Consider the following 22,176-nt stretch of genomic DNA (forward strand, 5'->3'; position numbering starts at 1 on the left):
TACCAGGGGTGTGTAGACTTTTTATATCCACTGTATGTGTCTGGCTTTTTCTATGGGGCCCCAGGGGACACTCGTTCCCTGCCACTGCTCGTTGTCTCGGGCCTGGGGAATGAGCGGGGAGCAAAAAAGCTGCTTACAAACCGCTCCTCCGCTCCCAAACCCGGAAGTGCTGCAGGACATAGAATCTACGTCCAGTGGCACTTAGGTACTTTTATCCACAGGATGTAAAGTCTACGTCCTGTGGCACTTAAAGGGTTAAATGTTTCAACTATTATGAATACTTTATTTACATACAAGGCAGTAAAATGGTCAGAACTTTTACTTTTGCCCACTGGCAAGGTTGTGCTGTTTACAAATTATCAAGCATCACATCAACCATCTAACATTGATTTGTATCATACTGTAGGTCCCACATCACCCTTTCACTGCACTTACACAATTTTAATCTTTAATTGAAAAGGAGGAAACAAGAGCTCCTTTCTGCTATTTTACGATCTTATAAGGAACCAATCCATGAACTTAATAGTATAGTTTATTAACAAGACTTCCATCATATTTGTGCTTGTCTAATCTAAGCGGACATATTAAAATAAAGAATGATGGGTTATTAGATTTTGCTGTTGTGTATGTGAAATTTTTTAATGGAATGTCCAATATACTTTTGTTTTTAGTGTGCAAAACACTGTTGAAAAATCAGCCTTATATCTACATAGAATAATATTTAATTAGAAAAAAAAAACTTCTGGCTACTACTGACCAAGTTGTGCTTCTGTAAGGAAGTATGTATTCTTAGAGTAATAATGGCCTGCACTTAGTCACAGTGACCTTACACACAATGCTTGTGGTCTTTTCTCTTGGATCAGAGGACAGTTTGGGCTTCAACATGTGTGGCCAAAATGCTTATTGCTTGATTATTTGGCCCATGGGCAGTCACTACTATTGAAAACTCACTGCCAGTGGGATAGCATTTTGGTAAGATTAGTCACCCACAGTATAGAAGACTTATTGTTGGCGATAAACCCTTTCACTGCCAGCCGTTTTGGACAAAGTGGAACTTCTACTGCCAGTTTTTGAGCATTTTGCACTGTTTCACTTAAGGGGCCTTTCCTCGGGGAACTTTTAGTTTACCCAGGAAAACAATATATCCTTTTTTTCAGGACAAACTAAGCTTTCAAAATTTGGTAGAATTTTGGTGTAATTCCAATTCTGTAACAAGATATAGTCTTCTAAATGTCTACAAAATAAAAAAAAAAAAAATCATATTTTCCATAATATAAACACAAATACCAGAAACAAAAATTATTTTATGCACAAAAATACAGCTGATTTGGAAATACCAAATACTATATATAAATACAGTTTTATGGAGATTTCTCACTTGCATAGGTCAAAAACTCCCAGCAGTACACTACCAAATTTCCAAAGCACTGCTTCAGAAAGCTGCATACTTTAGATTTCAAGGCCAAAACTTCCACTAACAGAAGGTTTTTCCCAGAAAATTACACATTTCTGGAAAGAACAGATTCTGGGGAATCCAGAGTAGGCACAATTGTCTCTCTACTCCAAACTATCAAGTCACAATTTCCTAAAGTTATAGGTTTTTATCAAAATTTGTGAAGTTTTTAAAAAATCGCTTCAAAGCTTCCAGTCTATAGTATCTTATCTCCTACAGGTCATGAAGTTATCAAATAAAACACCCTATATGAATGCCAGGGGTCCACTGAACAGTTTGATGCCTAATATGTATAGGTTTACCGAAGTATGTAGCATGTAGGGGCCCCAATGTGAACATACCCCCAAATGATCAATCATTTCTGTCATTTCAGCTCCTGCAAAATCAACACATTTACATCATTATATGTGGGATAAAGCTAGTAAAAAGTATGTTCACCCTAGAAAGTCATATATTTTTGGAAAGTACACATTCCCCTGAATTCAAAATGGGTACCCATGTCTATCTACTCCAAAGTACCATGCCGCAAAGCTTTCCTAAATCTGGCAATTTTGATGACATTTCCAAAAATCCCCTCAAAGCTTCCACTGCAGCATCTTATCTCCCACATAGCATTAGGTACCAAGATAAAACACCCTGAATTTGAATGCCAGGGGTCCACTGAACAGTTTGATGCCCAATATGTTTAGGTTTACCTAAATATGTGGCATGTAGGGGCCCCAATGGGAACATACCCCCATATGATGTGTAATTTCAGAAAATCAACACATTTACATCCTTTATGTGGGATAATGCTACAAAAAGTACACATTCTGACAAATCCAACATGGGTAAAGAGTTCTTTCTACACAAAAGTAACAATCTGCAAAGCTTTCCTAAAGTTTGTGGTTTTTATGATATTTCAGAAAATCGCCTAAAAATGTTGCAGTTTGCCACATTTATCTCGCACAATTTCTAGCGTACAATTGCAAATCACCCCAAATAGGAACACCAGAGGTCTACTGAACAGTTTGATGCCCAATATGCATAGATAAACCAAAGTCTGTGGTATGTACTGACCCCAAAATGAAAATGGCACAAAACAGCGCATATGGATTTCTCGCCTGCCAACTCAGCTTTTGCACACAGAGCCCCCTGTCAGCGTATAATGTGCTGTAACACCCCCTAACTATACAGAGACCCCCAGAAAACCATATATTTTTGGAAAGTACACATTCTGATGAATTCAAAATAGGTAAAGTTATTTTTGTACACCAAAGTTACACCTGGCAAAGCTATGCTAAAAACAGATCAGGAACACTTATACAGGGATAAAAATGCAATAAAACCACAAAAATTGTACAAATCAGTGAAACAACAAAATAAGTCACACGACAGTGTAATTGGTGGTCAGAATATCTGATGCAATAGTCACAATGTCAAAATAAACAGTTTTTAGGGAAAATAAACTAAAAACTACAAAAAAAAGTTTGTGTTTACACGTGTCTACGTATGTAAAAGTAGTCTGACAGTATGTAAGTGTGTATGAGTGTGCAAAATGAAAAAAAAAAAGTGCTAAATTGTGTGCTGTATGTAGGTATAAATGTATGTAAGTGTATAAATGCAAAAAATAAAACACACACTTACCTGTCCAGAAGCAGGGATCGCATGGCTGGTTATCCTGCTGCAGTCCTGGTCAGTGGGCCAGCTCTTGGGGGGGAAGCAGGAAGCGGGGAGCAAGCAGTAGACGACTAGGGGTGTCTGACTCGCTTAGCTCACCCCTACCTGATGTTGATCAAATTTTTACAAACACAGTTACAAACTGGTAAGATCGGCAGTAGTATGGAAGTAGTGCTCCAAAAATCAGCATGCTTTAAATTGCAAGACCAAGAATTCCTGTTTACCCCAGGATGTAAAAGTTCACATTCTGAAGAATCCAAAATTAGTAACTATATCTTGCTAATCCAAACTGCCAAACTGCACTGAATTTGCTAAAATTTGTGTAATTTTAAAGTTTCTGAAACTTTTTAAAAGTCAGTTAAAAGCTTGCACTTTACTTATCTCCCACATTTCATTTGTTACTAACATAAAATATCTTAAATATGAATACCACAGGGTCTAAAATTACATACATAAATTACATGCATACATCTGCTATGCCAGTTCAAATTCTGCAAAATCACACACATTTATCGGTGGAAAAAGCCCTCCAAAAGCCACATTAACCCCCCAAAAAATGTAGACATTCTCACCAATCCAAAACAGCCAAACATTTACTACTCCTAACTGCAAAGTTATGACATTTCTGAAAACACCTCAAATTATTGTGTTTAAAATAAAATAAAAAGTCCAAAAATGGCTAGATTTATTAAAATGTGTATTATGTGTGTGTCTGTAGCTGAAGCTGCTGACCCTGACGCAAGGTCCCAATCTGCAGAATATTTCACTGCAAAAAGTGTGGGGGTGTTACGGGGGTGTGTGTTAAATGCAGACATGTGGTTGTTACGTCTGCTGATGAAGGGAGTGGTCTTGCATGCAGCTCAGCTGACATGACATCCCCTTGGCTCTTTGTCATTGCTCCCAATTAACCCTTGCAGAGAGAAATTGCTAAAGAATATAGTTAGTGCATTCTTATTACGAGCCTTAATGCTTGTCTGGCAGCATGCAGGTAAACTTGTCGGGCAAAGGCTTACACCTCAGTCATTTAGTTTGGTTTTCTCTTTGTTGTTGAAGTGTGTCGTGTCTATTTGACTAGATTGAAAAAGCTTTTTAAGACCTTTAGAAAGATGGTTATAGAAGCCTGAGTCAGAGAAGGGATTTTAAAAAATTGAAAAACAATTGGACATAAATCATTCCACTGTCTGGAATTTTTTTAAACAATTGCCTGGCCATCTTTGCAAGGTTAGCCACTGAAAGAAGTGGCTAAGAACCCCATAGGATGCCTATGGTTAATAAGGGGCAGAAGTTCTGAAAATACCCCAGTGCTGTGACTTGACTTACTGTGCTTCAATAAAGATTTTGGGTTTTTTTTTAAGTCCGGTGCATTGGTACTCTGTGACACCAAGGGAGAACCACAACAGTCAATAGTTTGAATCAGAATTTGTGTGAACTTTTTCGACAAAGATGTTAAAAATAGTTACCATACTCGCCTTTACTTTTTTGTATTATTTGAATGAAATTACATATTGATATGTCCACATATATAAAAAAAAAAACCACTTTGGGGTGTACTTATATTTTCACATGTAGATGGTTATACATCAAAGAAAATATGTCTGCTAATAGCAAATACAGTACAATTATTTTTGAAAAACTCAATTTAATTTTTTTTTTTTACAGGTCCATATTCAAAGAACAGAAGGTTGTGACCACATGACATGTTCTCAGTGTAACACTAATTTTTGCTATCGCTGTGGGGAGAGATACCGACAGCTGCGTTTTTTTGGTGATCACACATCAAACCTCAGTATATTTGGATGCAAATACCGCTACCTCCCAGAGAGACCCCATGTAAGGAGATTAGTACGAGGCTCTGTTTGTGGTGAGTGCATGGAATGCTGGGCCTTGTAACTGCATGTATATTTCTAAAGGGATCTTGTTTGCAAAATATCAATTTAGTGTACATTTTAAGGTTTAACCAATATAATAAGGCTATAGACAAACCACATTCTAAAGTATAGTCATGGTTTCTTAATTTCATGCTTATATATTTATATAGCGAAATTATATCACTTTTTCCTGCATATGGATTGTTAATTTTATTATTCAAGTACTATAAAAATTCTTAGGGTTTCCACTAGTTTTTTGTTCTTTGAACCTATGTTATCCTTTCCAGTTCTGCAGTGGATAAAACAAACTTGAAACTTTACAAGACTAATTTTGTTTTTTCTCTTTCAGCTGGAAAACTTCTCATTGCACCACTTCTCATAGTTTTGGGTTTGGTACTTGGAGCCTTGGCAATTGTAATAGGTGAGGATATAATTGTCCATTGAGTGTTCTACTTTTTGCCATAAAATTCCCATCTAATAATCTGTTCCAGCAAATATATGAATTGATATTTATTATTCTTAGGGCTAAAAATGCTTATTTTATTTTTATTGGATAACCTCTCCAATAGCGTGTAGTTTCTTTGTGCCTTCGAGAGAATGTTTCTGGCACATTTTGTTCTGCTTAGTGAAGCACTCATAGGAAAAAAGCAGACAGTTGTGTCTTATCTGCAGTTTTATTCATTTTGCTGTTATATTAATAAAATATTAAGCAGTCAGCAGGTATTTTCAATAGCACGTAACCTCTGTACACTTCAGAAGCCCTGTTACAAACAAGTCTTTGTTCACTTCCCTCTGTTGTGCAAAAGTATTTGCTCCTTATAAATTCCCATTGGTCAGAATGTTTTACTTTGAGAGCTTGGCTGCTTTATTTGGTTTTTTAATACTGAGCTGTTTTACTTATAAAACAGTTTAGGATTTCAGCTTGCAAGAGAAAAAAAACTTAGGACATTGATAGTACACCTATCAGAACTGTATTATTATGCCTGCCAATCATGACTTAATGACCACTAAGAGTAAGCCATTTTTTTTTTTAGGTTGGACAGCAACTTGATATTAAAGGAGACAGAAAGGCTAAGTCACTTGGGGGTGCCAAAATGTTAGGCACCTCCAAGTGACTTAGATCGCTTCTTCTCCTGGCAAAATCCGTCGGGCAGCACATGCGCAGTAGAGTAAAAAGCCGACTTTGTTTTTTAAGTTCGGCTTTTCACTCTACTTCGCATGCGCGCGCAAGCGAATAGGAAGTAGGAAGCGCTCGCTGCTACCCCGGGCTGGTGCTGTTCTCTCCTAACAGGGGCACCAGCCCGGGGTAAAAGGTAAGCGATCTAAGTCACTTGGGGGTGCCTAACATTTTGGCACCCCCAAGTGACAGCCTTTCCTTCTCCTTTAATCTTGTGTAAGTGTATTTAGCAAAGAACACTGCATTTAGTAGGGGCAATAGAAAACACTTAAAAATTCCTCTTTCATGTCTGTAACTATATTTTTGTGTCATAGTACTAGGAAATGTCAGTCTTTGTATGTATGTATATCTTTATTTATAAAGCGCTGCTTATGTACGCAGCGAATACATTAATACAAACAGGGGGATATTAAGATAATAGATAAATACAAAGTATTACAATAAAGACAAATAAATAAAAGATACAGATTGTGATAAGAGTCAAAAACACAAGAGGATGGAGGTCCCTGCCCCGTAGAGCTTACAATCACTTCAGTGTATGAGAGTGTCGCAATATTTTTTTTCAGCTAGGTCACTGTGTGTATATTTCCAGTGGGTCATGTTGTCTACTTGAATGTATATTTGATTGTGTACCTGATTAACTGTCACTAAATGAGCGTCATCTGTAAATGGTCGGTCATAGGGCTAATTTACCAATAGTGGGCAAATGTGTACCTGGTCAGTAATTCATAACCAATTATTGGAAAATTATACCTTTAGAATTATCAGTAAATACATCTTTTACCTTGTTCCACCATTTTGTGATGGTCTGTGTGCTCCCTCAGAGATCACCTGACAGAAAATTAATGCAGTTTTGACTGTAACAGAAAGAAGCATGAGAGTAAAACACAGAGCTCTGTCTGGGATTCGGTGCAACCCTAATATTTTTATAGAGACTTGTAATGTTAAGAGGTATAGTTTAAGCAAAAATATCATCATTGCCCAGGTGCAAATTTGCTCTGTGTTAATAAATTAGCCCTATTGTGTTTGTTACAATATATATATATCCATATTTATCATTTTGAACTTATATACGATTGCCTGTGTGTCATGTTACGAGTCATTGCATCTCTCTGCACATTATTATGAGTGTTTGCTACTTCGTCTGGCAGCGTTTATATCACTGCACTTACTAATGGATGTGAGGCTGTGAAAATATGTGGAGCTGTATGTATTGTGTGCCATTATATTTATCATTTTGCTTCACTGGATCTGTGTTTGCCACTGTATCTCTTTGTGTTGTTGTGTTTGAATCTTGTTCAGTTAGTTACCGTCTTAGTTGTTGTATTGAATCAATTTGTTTGTGATGTCATCTCTGTTAAGGTTTGGATCAGTCTGTCATGTACAAGTAAGGAATGTGCTACCTAAGCAAAGTTTCTTGTACAGGTATGGTATCCATTATCTGGAAATCATACCTTTTAAATCTACAAAAAAAAAACAAAACAAAAAGATTGTTTAGCCATCAACAATGGGAACAAGTTTATAAATTTGCTGCATGACAACTTTATGTCACAGGTTGTTGAGGTGCCAACCAGGAACTATGCTGTATTGGATCTAGTGATCTCTAATGACCCAGAACGTATAGCAAATGTGCAAGTGGTTGAACCCCTGGGTAACAGTGACCATAATGTTATTTCATTTGATGTTTGGTGCAGGAATAAAATTTACACTGGGGGCAACAAAGACAGTGAATTTTTGAAAAGCAAATTTAAATATTTAAAATTATATTAAATCATTACTGTTCTCAATTTATTCCATTAAGAAGAAAAAGTAGAAGTGTTGAGAATCACCCTATGTGGCCTAACTCTGAGATAAAGAAGTTAATAGGGAAAAAAAGGAAAGTGTTGTAAAACAGCAATCCGGAGGGCTAAAATAGAAAATGAGGAGCACATTGCGGCAGAGGCCAAAACTAACCCCAAAAAGTTTTTTAAGTATATTAATAGTAGAAAGATGCAGGTTGAGGGTGTGGCCCCATTGAGTTATAGTAACAATATGGTTACAGCGGATACAGAAAAGGCAGATGTGCTAAACCAGTTATTTTCTTCTGTGTATACAGTAGAAGAGCCAGAGTGCCAAGTCCCACCCAATAGCTGCACTGTTGCCTCAGCTCCAACTACGCAGTGGTTGACACAGGATATTGTGCTTAAAGGGTTACACAAGATAAATGGGAATAAGGCACCTGGGTCAGATGGAATACACCCTCGGGTACTGAGAGAGCTAAGGTCAGATTTACAGTGGCCTCTGATACTCTCAGACTCGCTTTCAGCAGGTATGGTACCTGTGTATTGGATGAAGGCGAATGTCATTCCTTTATTTAAAAAGAGAGTAAGATCTCAGCCTGGCAATTATAGGCCTGTAAGTTTGACATCCGTGGTGGCTTTATGAAGGACAGGTCACCAATATAATTGCTTTTTATGATGAGGTAAGTAAGAAGCTGGACAGTGGGGATGCAGTAAATATAATCTATTTGGATTTTGCCAAAGCATTTGATACCGTTCCACACAAACGACTGCTTTCTAAACTAAGGTCTATTGGTCTTAGTGAAGTCGTTTGCACATGGATAGAAAACTGGCTACAGGATCGGGTACAGAGGGTGGTTGTTAATGGTACATTCTCTACTTGGAATAAGGTTCTCAGTGGGGTCCCTCAGGGTTCTGTACTGGGTCCACTTTTGTTTAACTTGTTCATAAATGACTTAGGGGTAGGTATTATAAGCAATGTATCAGTGTTTGCAGATGACCCAAAACTCTGCAGACCAGTCAATTCAATCCAGGATGTGGCATCCTTGCAGCAGGATCTTGACCAACTGGCAATCTGGGCGGATGAGATTTAATGTGAATAAATGTAAGGTCATGCACCTGGGATGTAAAAATATGTAAGCCACTTATACCCTTAATGGGACTGCACTAGGCAAATCCATAATGGAGAAGGACCTTGGAGTCCTTGTAGATAATAAACTTGGCTGTAGCAAGCAATGCCAGGCAGCAGCTGCAAGGGCAAACAAGGGTATAAGCTGTATTTAAAGGGGTAACGATTCACGGGAGGAGGGTGTTATTCTTCCCCTTTACAGAGCACTGGTAAGGCCCCATCTAGAATATGCTGTTCAGTTTTGGTCTCCAGTGCTCAAACAGGACATTATTGAATTAAAGAGGGTCCAGAGAAGTGCAACTAAGCTGGTAAAGGGTATGGAAAGTCTCCGTTATGAAGAAAGACTGGCCAAGTTGGGTCTGTTTACACTGGAGAAGAGGCGCTTAAGAGGTGACATGATAACTGTATAAATAAATAAGGGAATCAAATAATAACTTCTCTAATGCTTTATTTACCAGTAGGTCCTTCCAACGAATACGAGGGCACCCACTCCATTTAGAAGAAGGGAGGTTCCATTTAAATATTCGGAAAGGATTTTTTACTGTGAGAGCTGGGAAGTTGTGGAATTTCCTCCCCGAATCAGTCGTACTGGCTGATACATTATATAGCTTTTAAGAAGGGGCTGGATGGCTTCTTAGCAAGTGAGGGAATACAGGGTTACGGGAGAAAGCTCTTAGTACAAGTTGATTCAGGGACTGGTCCGATTGCCATCTTGGATTTTTTTCCCCTCTGCGGCAAATTAGAGAGGCTTCAGATGGGGTTTTTGCCTTCCTCTGGATCAACTAGAAGTTAGGCAGGTTATATAAAGGCATTATGGTTGAATGTGATGGACGTACGTCTTTTTTCAACCTAACTTACTATGTTACTGTGTAACAATAATGTTTTATTATTACAGAGAAACAAAAGATCATTAAACATATGGACTATTTGCTTAAAATGGCCTCTATTGGAGCCTGCCTTCTTTTGGACCTTCCTGTTTAATGGGTTTACTGATAGAACCTATACTGGATGTTAACTACTGGCCAAATAATGTTTGTAGTAGTGTTGATATATGTTCAAACAACATTGCCAATAGCCTTAGCAGCAGACTTGTTCTGATCTGACTTTGATAATGCATTTGTATTCTTTGCTGAGTAAATATCATTGCTTGCTGTAATGGAATGCTTGTGTGTGTACTGAATGTCTGGAGGAAAAACACTCTTGTGTGTACAAGAAATGCGAGTGTGGGGAGTGTCTAAGGGTAAATAGAAAGTGTGCAGTAAGATTGGTCCAATAGTATTTGTCAGCCTTGCCATACGGGGATAAGGGAAAATGTGTAGTTGTTGTAGTCCTCAGCTTCTTGCCTTTGTTGTAACCAACCTAACCGTGCAGGGAGAGGGAGCACCCCAGATCAAGGAAGTTGATTTTTCTAAAATTGCAAAGAAAATGAATGCAACTGTAATGTAATGAAAGTGTAATTTTGTATTTTATAAGATTGTACAGCGCTGCGTACCCTTGTGGCGCTTTATAAATAAAGTTATACATACATACATAAACAGCTGCACACCTTGAGAAGGGCTTCTGATTAAATATATAATTTCAGTGTATATACCAACACACAAGGTTGCCTATAGATAATATGAATACATAGGTCACCATTGTATACAGTCAGATGTGATAGCATTAGAAAGCATGAATGTACCAATTTTCATAAATGGGTGTTTACAAACTCTAGTTTTCTCTTGTGCCTAGGGATTGGTTGCTGTGGCAGATGGGGCCATGTAGTGGGGCAGCCTTCTAGGATTAAATCCAAGCACCTGCCATGGGGCTCAATTTAAGGCGTTCAGCACTAACGGACTCTGTATCATAACAGATGGAAGCATTCTAATAAAGCTTGATATGACCTCCTTTTTAAACAAATTATTTATTTTGACTGAAACACTTTGAGTGTGCTTTGTGCTTAATGTTAACTAAGCTTGCATAAATCCAAACCAATCCTATTGGTGTTTTAAGTAGCCTTAAAAGTGAAGGAAAGGTTTGATCACTGGGGGGTGCAAAATGTTAGGCACCACCCCAGTGATTGTAAACACTTACCTGATACCCCAGACAGGTGCTCCTGTTTTAAGAAAACTGCATCCTGTGCAGTAGAGTGAGTAAGAGTAAGATGAACAAAAAAAAAAGCTGACTTTTTTACTCTACTGAGCATGCTTTAGAAGTAGAAGGAAAGGATCACTTACTCACAAGTACCCTGGGCTGGTGCAGTTTCCTGCTAACAGGAGCACTGGCCTGGGGTATCTGGTAAGTCATTACAATCACCGTGAGGGGCCTAACACCCCAGTGATTGAACCTTTCCTTCTGATTTAAGAAGTTATGTTCCACATTATGGAAAGATCCTGTACTTGGTTTAACTTTTTTCCATCAAAAATGTTCATAGGCATTAGATTCCTTGGTTTTAGTTACCAAAGAAAGGGAAATAACCTCCTACTTTTGCAGGAGCATCCAGGTATAAGAAGACATACACAATGTTTACTTCTACAAATAAAAAAAAATTGGCCATAATAACCAGGGCAGGGAAGTCTTTCTGAAGCAAACAAAAACATTTACCAGTGCAGGGCAACAGTACGTTATAATTTAGTTACTTTAAAACATTTTCAGTTTTTGGTGTTACTGTTCCTTTAATATACTAATGCAGGGCTGTCCAACTGGCGGCCCGCGACCCCCCTCTGTGTGGCCCCCCACCTGTCTGACTGCTTTGATGGCTTACCTTTGTGTATTACCTTTTAAATGGTATCAGTACTGAGATTAACTGCCCCCCTGCATTGCTCACACCTCAAATTCAGGCTGTAATCCCCCTGTATTGTTTAATCATGTAATCCCCTGTACTGTTCACACCTTTTAATGCCTTCATTGTTTTCCCCCTGCAGTGTTCACACCTCAGGCTCTGGCTGTAATCACCCACATTGTTCCCCTGTTCACACCTCAGACATTCCCTCTGACACATCCAGCATTGTGTCACTGTATGCTGCCTGTGTGTGCAATAGGGCAGGCATAGTATGGCACACATAGGCAGGGGTGGGCAGGAATAGTATGGCACACATAGGCAGGGGTGGGCAGGAATAGTATGGCACACATAGGCAGGGGAGGGCAAGCATAGTATGGCACATATAGGCAGGGGTGGGCAAGGATAGTATGGCACACGTAGGCAGGGGAGGGCAAGCATAGTATGGCACATATAGGCAGGGGTGGGCAAGCATAGTATGGCACACATAGGCAGGGGAGGGCAAGCATAGTATGGCACATATAGGCAGGGGTGGGCAAGCATAGTATGGCACACATAGGCAGGGGAGGGCAGGAATAGTTTGGCACACATAGGCAGGGGTGGGCAGGAATAGTGTGGCACACATAGGCAGGGGGGGCAGGCATAGTATGGCACACATAGGCAGGGGAGGGCAAGCATAGTATGGCACACGTAGGAAGGGGAGGGCAAGCATAGTATGGCACACATAGGCAAGGGAGGGCAAGCATAGTATGGCACACATAGGCAGGGGAGGGCAAGCATAGTATGGCACACATAGGAAGGGGAGGGCAAGCATAGTATGGCACACATAGGCAGGGGAGGGCAGGCAGAGTATGGCACACACAGGAGGGGTAGGGCAAGCAGTACTCTGCCTGCTCTATGCCTCCCCTATGCTGCCTGTGTGTGCCATACTCTGCCTTCCCTATGCTGCCTGTGTGTGCCATACTCTGCCTTTCCTATGCTGCCTGTGGAAGGTGAACCTGGCAGGGGTTTGTTCCTGGAGTTTGGCATTTTGAAATAGTCATTATATGGTCCCCAAGGGGTGTAATTATATGCTGGGGGGGTTGCTGTGCTATCCACAGAAGAGGAGGAGGCATATCGATTTAAGTGTATGACATAATATAATTCTTTCATATATAAATGAAGGGTGATATCCCTTCAGTGAGCACCAACCATTGGGTTTTTGCTGTGTTGCCACCATTAATGTGGGGATGGTCTTAAAAGCTCTTGTGATAGCATGGGTGTAGTTTGAAGTGGGTGTGGTTTAAAAAAGGGGAGTGGTCAAAACTGGCTTCCATTATCGGCCCTCCACCATGTAGGCAAGAAAAATTCCGGCCCTCGGTACCACAGAAGTTGGACAGCACTGTACTAATGTATTCCATGTTTATTGAAAGAAAACAACATATAAAGCATTAGATCACTGCCAGAGCTCAGCAATGTTAAAACTGTATGAAGATGGTTTGAAAGGCTCACATTGGAATGTTTTGTTTCTTGCAGGGTTATTTGGTTTGCCTATCTATTGTCTTTGTAAAAAACAACGGAAAAGGACGCGGACAGGTATGCCATGGTAAAAAGGGGAGGCATAATAAAGCTTGAAAGAGTCCTGCGGGAGCTATACAAAACGGCAGCAGAGAACATTCTTCGGAAGCCACATAGTAGCCTGGGACTCACAAGGACAGTTGTGGAGTTTCAGAGCTCCACCTTCAGTACAGTTCCCAGCGGCAAACTACAATGCCACCTGTTCCTGGTGCACTCCCTGCTGGATATGCCCAGAATTGCTGCTTATTTTTATTTGTATTTTTATTTTAGGACATTATTTTAATTGCATTCCTTACACGGAGATTTAGATATAGCAGCTGGTCCCTATTTCTTAGACAATCAAAATCCACTGATGAAAAACTTTCTTTATTGTCTTTATTCTTCTATAGCCCATCTATGGATTACCCAGAAAAAAATATGCATCTTAATATTGTCAGCAATATTAAGATAACATCTATGTGATTCAGAATTCCTGCTTACATGTAACAAGGCAAACATCTATTCTTCAACTGCAAGTTACACCCAGAATGCTGCATTTGTAAATGTCATACGCTGGTATAATGAACTAGTAATCTATTATCTTTATACCACATGTTTGCACACACACACTCACTCACACTGCCTGATGAATGGGCTCTTGGCTTGCAATTTAATTGCTAGGTGATGAAATGGAAGCAGCAGTTCCTTTTATCTACTATTCAACTTCATGCAAAACTGCTTGGTAATCCAGACAAACCGGATAGAATTGCATGCTTTTTACTTTAAGGCTTTTTACTTAAAGGGAACTGTGATTGCACTTTAATTGTAGGCAGTGTTTAAGACCTACTTGTCACAAATAGGATTACGTATTTTTTGCTTAGTTTTTGAGGTGTAAGTGGTTTATTTGGGTGCTTCCTCAACCTAATACCTGAATTCCAGCAAACAACTCAAGCATGCTGTTTGTCAGTTGTACACTGAAAATTGCCAAGTCATGCTGGAATCTGCTAGTTAGACCAGGAAATATCTGACAGCAATTCACAACAAAATATTAGGTGGAGAAACTCATAAATCATATCTCAACTATAAGAAAAAAATAAGACTATTTGTTAATTATTAACATCCACTACAGTTCATAGTACATTTATCAGAATTACCATTTCTCTATTAGGTGGATTGCACAACTAAACTATGAATATTCACTGGAAGCTTATGTTCCTGAACTGTGAACTTTGAAAATCATTAGTCCCACCTTCATCCCAAGACTCCAGCCACAATAGATAATATACCAGCTATAAATATGGCACATAGATTGTATTGGTGCACAAGTTTTTATTTGTGTTCTTTGTTCTATTTCTTCAGAGCTTATACCACTAATATACAAAGAGTTCTGTTCAGTTGAAGGGTAGGATTGTATTACATTCACCACTGATTAATTCCCCACACAGTTAAAGGGAAAATGTGCCCCACCCCCTTATTTACATAAGGTTATGCAGAAAAAGTGCATGAACAATGAACTTCCAAAAATAAAGGTTTTTTTGGGGGGTGGGGGGGGGGGGTTCCACAGACAAAACTGAGTCCACAAATTGAAACAGTGACACCTGTAGGAAGCATCTCTCTATTTCCATTGTGAAGTGTTGGATTGTGGGACTTAAAGTCCACCTGTTTTTCACCCATGTGCATGGTGCACAGATTCAGAGGGACTGAAGTCCCAGAATCCATCACTTTACAATGGATTTTTTTCTTTATATTTTTGGAAGTTTATAAAACATTTATGCAAATTTTTTACATATGTCAAACTGATTTAGCTCATGCCAAAATGGAGGTATATTTTACCTTTATAGAACGTATCTGACTAAGTAAGTTGAGAATAATTAGACTAATTAAAATGGTCTCACTCTGTCTGTGAATTGCAAAAAGCCAATTTAACAACAGAGAGCTGCATTAAAATTGCTTTTCTCACCTGCAGTTAAAGTTTGTTTTAGGCATTAGACTCAGGGTTTAGTTTCTTTCTTGGCCTTCCTTTTATGCAATGTGATTGCAAATGTAAATCTCTGGTATTGTCCTGTGATTACTTGGACACAGTAGTGTTAGAATTACAAAAAGGTGTAGTGTAAAATAACGAAAGACATTGCCTTTCAAGGAGAAGGAAAGGTTCATCACTGGGGACTGCCAAAATGTTTGGCACCCCCCTCCCCAGTAATTGTAATACATTACCAGATACTCCAGGCCAGTGCTCCTGCTAACAGAAAACTGCACTGCCTCAGGGTACCTGTGAACTTAAGCTTTTACTTTACAGCTTGGCTACCTTTAGTCCCTCCTTTTAACCTAGAAACATTGACCATACATTTACTTTACACAAATTTTTAAGTGGAGTTCAAGGTCTAGTTGAGGTTTGCACAGAATATTCATAACATGTTTGCTTAAATGTAAAAGATGCAATATTGTTTGCCTCATTCCAATATTCATATGTATAACAGCAAACTGGCATATAAGGACAGAACAATATATTCCCTTCCAGTTTACTATGCATTTACAGGGAATTGAAAGAAAGAAAATCAATACTTAGGCCATATTTTCCTTTTACGATATCACTGACAATAAATACCCCTCCCAAATCCTGCTACTTGCCAAATATGTATGTACATGAAAAGAGGAAAGTGAATTCAGTATCAAATAGTTACAGATAGAACTGCAATTCACTATATTTTTTCATTACAAAGACAAATGTACAAAATCAAGAGCTGTGCTATGTACCAGTTAAGTAAGCCATAAACATTGTTTAATCACTGAGATAATATGTGCCAATTAATTTAACCAACTAGAGATAAGAAACATCAAATGTAGAATATGTTTGGACTATTCTAACAAACAGTTCTGTATGATTATCATGCAGTGTAACAGTGTGGGATTAGAACATAAGGTGTTGGAAGGTAATGTTATTGCACTCAAAATATTTAAAATTTATAATGTTTTAGGGACCCAGGTGAGATTCTTTTCACAAACACACTATGTGCAGCAACACTTATAGATCATATTATCCTGTCAGTTACTACAGTCAATACTGTGTATTTTTAGACAGGGAAGGTTCAAGCTTTGCCTTACTGGCCGTTGAAGTACGGCTCCCAGCATCTCCCTGGAGCTGGAGACTGGGAACCGTCATTCAACAACAGATAGATATTAGCAAATTGGACATTCCTGCACTGGGTCTTCTGATGTTCTCAGGGCAAGTAATATTACTCACTAAACTAGTTTTCAATTAGTATTAGACATGTATAATAGTGCCAAACTGATGACTAAGTACAGAAACCTAACACAAAAAGTGAAAGTTTAACAAAGTAATTCAGATATAATGTACTCCAGGAAAAACTTGTTGGGCCCTGGTCTACATGGAACCTGCTGACCTAGGCGCCTGCCTGTAACAAAAGTTAATGAGAACTGAAGGTATGTGGCAGGAGGTGGAGTAGCCTCAGACGGACGATAGGAGGAGGACCCCTTGAACTGTCCCGGTGGGTCTAAGACGCTCCAATCCAAACCTGCTGTTGACCTATATTAGCAAAAGTTGTGTATTTGCTTCAGAAATGCTACTATAGATTATATAAATAAGCTGCTGTGAGGGTAGCTATTCAAACTAAATTAATGTTAAATGACAAAGGTTACATAGCAAATAACAGGTTCTGTGGAATACAATGGTCTTTTACAGAGCTTATCTGTTATCTGCTATGTAACCTGTGCCTTTTTTCCAGCATGAATGACTGCCCCCATGGTTACATAGTAGCATATTTATATAAACTATAGTCTTTCTGAAAAAAAAAACATACACCCTGAGCTACTTAGTGACAATACTGACAACTGCTGCTAAAACATGAGGCAGTTATCAGTAAATAATTAGCATTGTCTATTTTAGTAGCTGTGACAAGTAGCTGCTACTAGTAGCTCTGTGTGTCTTCACTCTAAAACACTTTTATTTTTTAGTGTTATTGTTGCTTTAATTCACACCTTTAAGGTTTGAAGTTGTTAGAGCAGTATAACTGCAACAGATGAAAAGTGTATAGCTACCCAAAAAAAACTTTCATTGCCAGATACACAGTCAGAGATAAACTGAAAACAAGATAAGCAGGGAATATGATAACTGTAAAATTGTTCTGCAGCATTCAGTGATTTTTAGCAAGTTGGTATTTTAGATGGTTTTGCTACCAGTAAGAAAAAGTATCATGAAAATTAACTTCCTGTGTATGATACCAAGGTTCTGATTCTAAGGGCACATTTTTCACTGTTTGAGGTTGTTTTTGCAGAATTTCCAGGATTTATCATGTGAAAGAAACCTAAACAATTTGAGAAAAAAAAAACACTTGAAACCTGATGAATTTCTATAGAAGTCAATAAGGTTTGTATCTAAAACTTTTACACAATTTAATGCAAGCAATCAAGAGGGAAAAAATGTGACTGTACAAAAAAAAAAAACATGTTATATACACAAGCAGTTGTCTCTCCCCCAAACTCCAAAACTAATAAATTGCCCTAAAGCATGCTCTTCGCAGCATAGTGGACAGGAGAAGCCTTGCTGCCTTGCAAAATGTGCTCCCCTTAGGTATGGTTGTGATGCCTAAATGGTAGATTGCTTCCGTTCACGTTAGAAGCAAAAATTAGTTCTTATATTAAGAAGCTTGTATTCCTGATACATTGAACTCTCAATGTAAAACATTTTAAATTAGGGATACACCAAATTCATTCAAGTGCTGGCACATTGATTTATCTGAATCCTGCTGAAAAAGGCTCGGATTCTGTGCATCCCTTATTTAAATGGCCCTGCACTTTCAGAGAGCAATGGCTTAAATGTAGGAAATTTACCACCCTGCAACAGGCTTTGACTTCTACAAACTACATAAATTCCTAATTTCAGTAGGTTTTTGGGGGTTTTTTTTAACTCTAAGAAATGTTCAACATAACATGGCATTTCCACGTAAATTGATTTTATTTTCTGGTTTGTGCTTTTTTTAATGATTTGGTGTTACATATTTGCACCTTGGTACAGAGCAGTGATCCCCAACGAGTGGCTCGTAAGCAATGTGGTCCCAGTGGCCTCACAGTAGGTGCCCATTTTTAATTTGTGGCTTGGACACAAGTTTTGGAAACTCAGAGACACAGCTTTATAAAAATAAATAGCCAATCACAGCCCTTATTTGGACTTTTTCATGCTTGTATGGCTCACCAACACTTTTTACACATGCATGTGGCTCACAAGTAAGAAAGATTGGGAATCTGTGGTATAGAGAGATTATATGTTTTAAGGTGGGACTGTAAATCCAAAGCAAATACAGCAATTTATCTTAAAATATACATTTGTTTAAATCATTTATCATTCCACAGCCAGTAGCCTAATCAATTTCTGCATTTATTTAATATAAAGGCTTCTGTATTGAAACAGTATGTTTTAATGCCAGTTTATATTTTTAAAGCACACTAATTGATTAGACCAAGGCTGGGCAACTTTTCTCACTGCAGCTGTTGGAAAACTGCAACTACCATATCCACAAACGAGTGCCACAGATCACTTATATCTTGATTACAAATATTTTTGTTACACATATTTTTGCATTTGGGGACTAAAAATAGCATCTGTGAGTTAAGAATATACCCACAGGTGCTTGTGATTTAGTTCAGTTCTATGATCATGAGCAAAGCATACATGCGGGAATAATCATCAGTGTTGAACATAGAAAGTAAATAGGTTTGATTATATTTTTAATCCCTCACATTGTCACAGACCCATATGGCAGAATGAGACCAAGATCAGTAATGTTGACATATATTGCAGAAAACTTCACCTAAATGCAACCTAATGTTAAAATAAGTGTGATTGTAGTCCCCAAATTGTGCACATCACCCTATTTAATTTTGCAACATTTACATATGGTTTAAACATATGCTTGGCAATGGAAAATTTTACACTGTTTGCTCTATTTTCACTTAAATAAATATCTGCCACATGACATTTGCTTGAGAATATTGGACTGTTATAGATCTAGCTATGTGATAGTGTAGCATTGATATGAAATACTATGGAGGCCAAAAACAAATGCATTTTTAATGTAATAAGTAAAAATTCCCATTTGTGTGTCATACTATAGTTTGGTACTTAGCAAAAAAAATCTGTTTAACGCAGGAGAATCCAGATACCTGTTTTGTAGCTGATACAATTTTTAAATAAGCTAGGTAAATTATAAAGCTCAAACAGTGACGAGAAATCAAATGTTTACACTTGCTGAGCATGTTGCTGTAAGGTCTTGCTGCTTTAATCCCCTTATATTCACATGCGTCCATTTATCTTAATATTTGACCGTAATGACAGATGTCATAACGCTAAGCTTTCATAATACCACCCTGCGTCTTGCCTGACATAATTTAGTGAGTCGGTAGTTTTACAAAGCTTTTTATTTACGTTAATAGCATATGTGCATGCGTTCCAGGGTAGGGAAGGGGGAACATTTGCAGTAGTATTGTTCCAAGTCATAAAGGTTTCTTCAATTTGTTTGTTTTAAAACATGCCATAACAATGAATTTGCTTGGTTGTTACTTTTACCTTGATAGATGTTCTTATGTATCCCAGATCATCCTTTTTCTTAGATTTGCTGTATGCAGCAACTTAGTATGGAACTACTTTAACTAGGAGCCAAAATAGGTGAGACCTTGTAATATACAATGTTTGATGGAAGGGCAAGCAAGGCCCTAAACTAGTTGCCATACATTAAACGAGTTGTCATACATTATTGGTGCTGCTGCTGCTATTGTCTCCAGAATTCTCAAGTATACCACTGCCACAGGAGATAGTATACCGGGTTTGGTGCTGGCACTTTTGCAGGATTATGGTTCAGTGTAACACAGTGTATAGTTGCTATATTATCAAAGTGACAGGCTGCCAATGATGAAGCCCCTATGTTTCCACATTTAACTAAAAAAAACATGATGCATAGCAATATACTTTTCACAGTGTGCCCTTAACTAGCAATTTTGGCAGCAGGCAAAGCAAGCTCTGTTGTTTACAGATTTTTATATATATATATCTGAAACTTGAATCTACAAATTATGATTTGGGTGCAGTTCGTTATGTAGCCGTTTGCCTGTGGAGGATTTGGTATCTGGCCAAACTTACAATACAATACAGCTTATTTACAATGCAGCACATGGTGTGTGGTAAAAAAAAAAATGCAGCAATTGGCCTTTTTTGCAAATAGCCCCTGGTCTCTTGAAGAGTTTTGGATGATTTTTAAATTTTTCATCTGGCGCTCAGTGCATAGTAGTGTCCCTCTGTTATAACAGTCCTTTGCCGTATTCTGGGGGATATGGACACGAGTAAATTAAGAAGGAACCTGTTGATACCACTATGTATGTATGTATTGGCAGTAAACCCAACTTATAAATAGTATACTTTCCTTTATGCTGTATGGGCTTAAATAAACATCTCCCATGCAGTTTAGAATTTATTTAAATTCTAATATTTAAAAGTGTAAAATATATTTTAATTGGAGAAAATTGTTTGTTATTACAGTACTGGTATTGTAGTATTTTTTGAACAAGAAAAAATATTCAAGCAACTTCCATTGCTGGTTATTTTTTCCCTTTCCCTTTTCCTTTTCCTTTTTTTTTTTTTTTTCTTTTTACCAAATGGTCAAAAGGACATATTGACAGTGTTATAAAATCCCCTGCTATGTAGTCCCAGCTGCCTGGCAGTATGTGAGAGTAGCTGTGCCCACTTAATGTTCTAAGCACCAATTGTAGGACAAATAGGGATCATCACTGACTGAGAAGCACTCTGCAAGGGTGAGTTTTGTCTCCCTCAGCACCAGCAACCATTTGTTTAATGATCCATTGTGTATTTTTCATGTGCATAAGAATATTGCTGCCAGACATTTTTTTCTTTGCCTACATTGCAAGCAATTTACTGTTGTGATGTTTTCTTCAAATGATCTAAACATCAAAAAGGGATTCATTCACAAAGTATTTGCTCTCTGCTTCAGATCACATATATTTCATCAATATTTCAGGTGCAAATTTCATTTCTTTTTTATTATTTAAGAAATTGTCATTGGAACTTTTATCAGTGGTATAGACCTTTTTAGTATCTCTGTGGGCTTTTTAATTACTGCTAGTACCGGTTATGGCACTGACAAACCAATAGTACTTGTAGACCCCAGTTGCTAGTATCTTATTGACTTAGAGATTTAGCATTGTCTGTGTGTCTGCATTATAGCATTTGGGAAACTGGGTAACTATACAATATATGACTCTTGTACTGTAATTTAACTCTTTGTTTAGCATTAAGTACACGGGCTGTTATTGTCTATGTAACTTATTTAATGATGTTAATATACAAAAGCTGCACTTTAAGAAATCATTTTCAATTGCACATAACTTAAACATGGCTTCTAGATAAAAAGATAACATTTGGTTTCTTAGGCTTCCATTTGGTGCTTTGTCAGAGTATGTGTATGAGGTGGATGTGTGCATATACTGTTGGTATAAACACACACATAATTGTTGCATACCTGTTTAAGTATACTTTAGTGCCTTATTTCTTCAATCAAATGTTTTTCAATAGCTGTCTATAACAGTGCCGAACATGGTTTAGTTTTTATGTTTCTGATAACTGTTTAGTTGGGCATAATGCTAGTTTTACTCTAGATACAATTACCATGTCATTTTACAACAAAATAAAGATAAAACTTATGGTAAATGCAAAACACAGGTTTAAGTGACTAGTCATTTGAATGAGCAAAATGGCAGGGTAATCTTTGAAAAATAAAGGTTCTTTTTGTATCCA

General features: G+C 37.9%; 1 protein-coding gene across 1 annotated transcript in view; it reads left to right on the plus strand.

Moving 5' to 3' along the window:
* Window positions 1-22,176, plus strand: part of rnf217 (ring finger protein 217) — a 61,186-nt gene extending 39,010 nt beyond the window's left edge. Inside the window, exons 4-6 of the mRNA XM_004914601.4 lie at window positions 4,772-4,973; window positions 5,330-5,401; window positions 13,338-22,176. Of these exons, the coding sequence (XP_004914658.1) occupies window positions 4,772-4,973; window positions 5,330-5,401; window positions 13,338-13,411 (348 nt within the window). The 3' untranslated portion in view covers window positions 13,412-22,176. The remainder of the gene's footprint in view (window positions 1-4,771; window positions 4,974-5,329; window positions 5,402-13,337) is intronic.

The sequence above is a fragment of the Xenopus tropicalis genome, chromosome 5 (genome assembly GCF_000004195.4).
Source record: "Xenopus tropicalis strain Nigerian chromosome 5, UCB_Xtro_10.0, whole genome shotgun sequence".
Lineage (NCBI taxonomy): Eukaryota > Metazoa > Chordata > Amphibia > Anura > Pipidae > Xenopus > Xenopus tropicalis.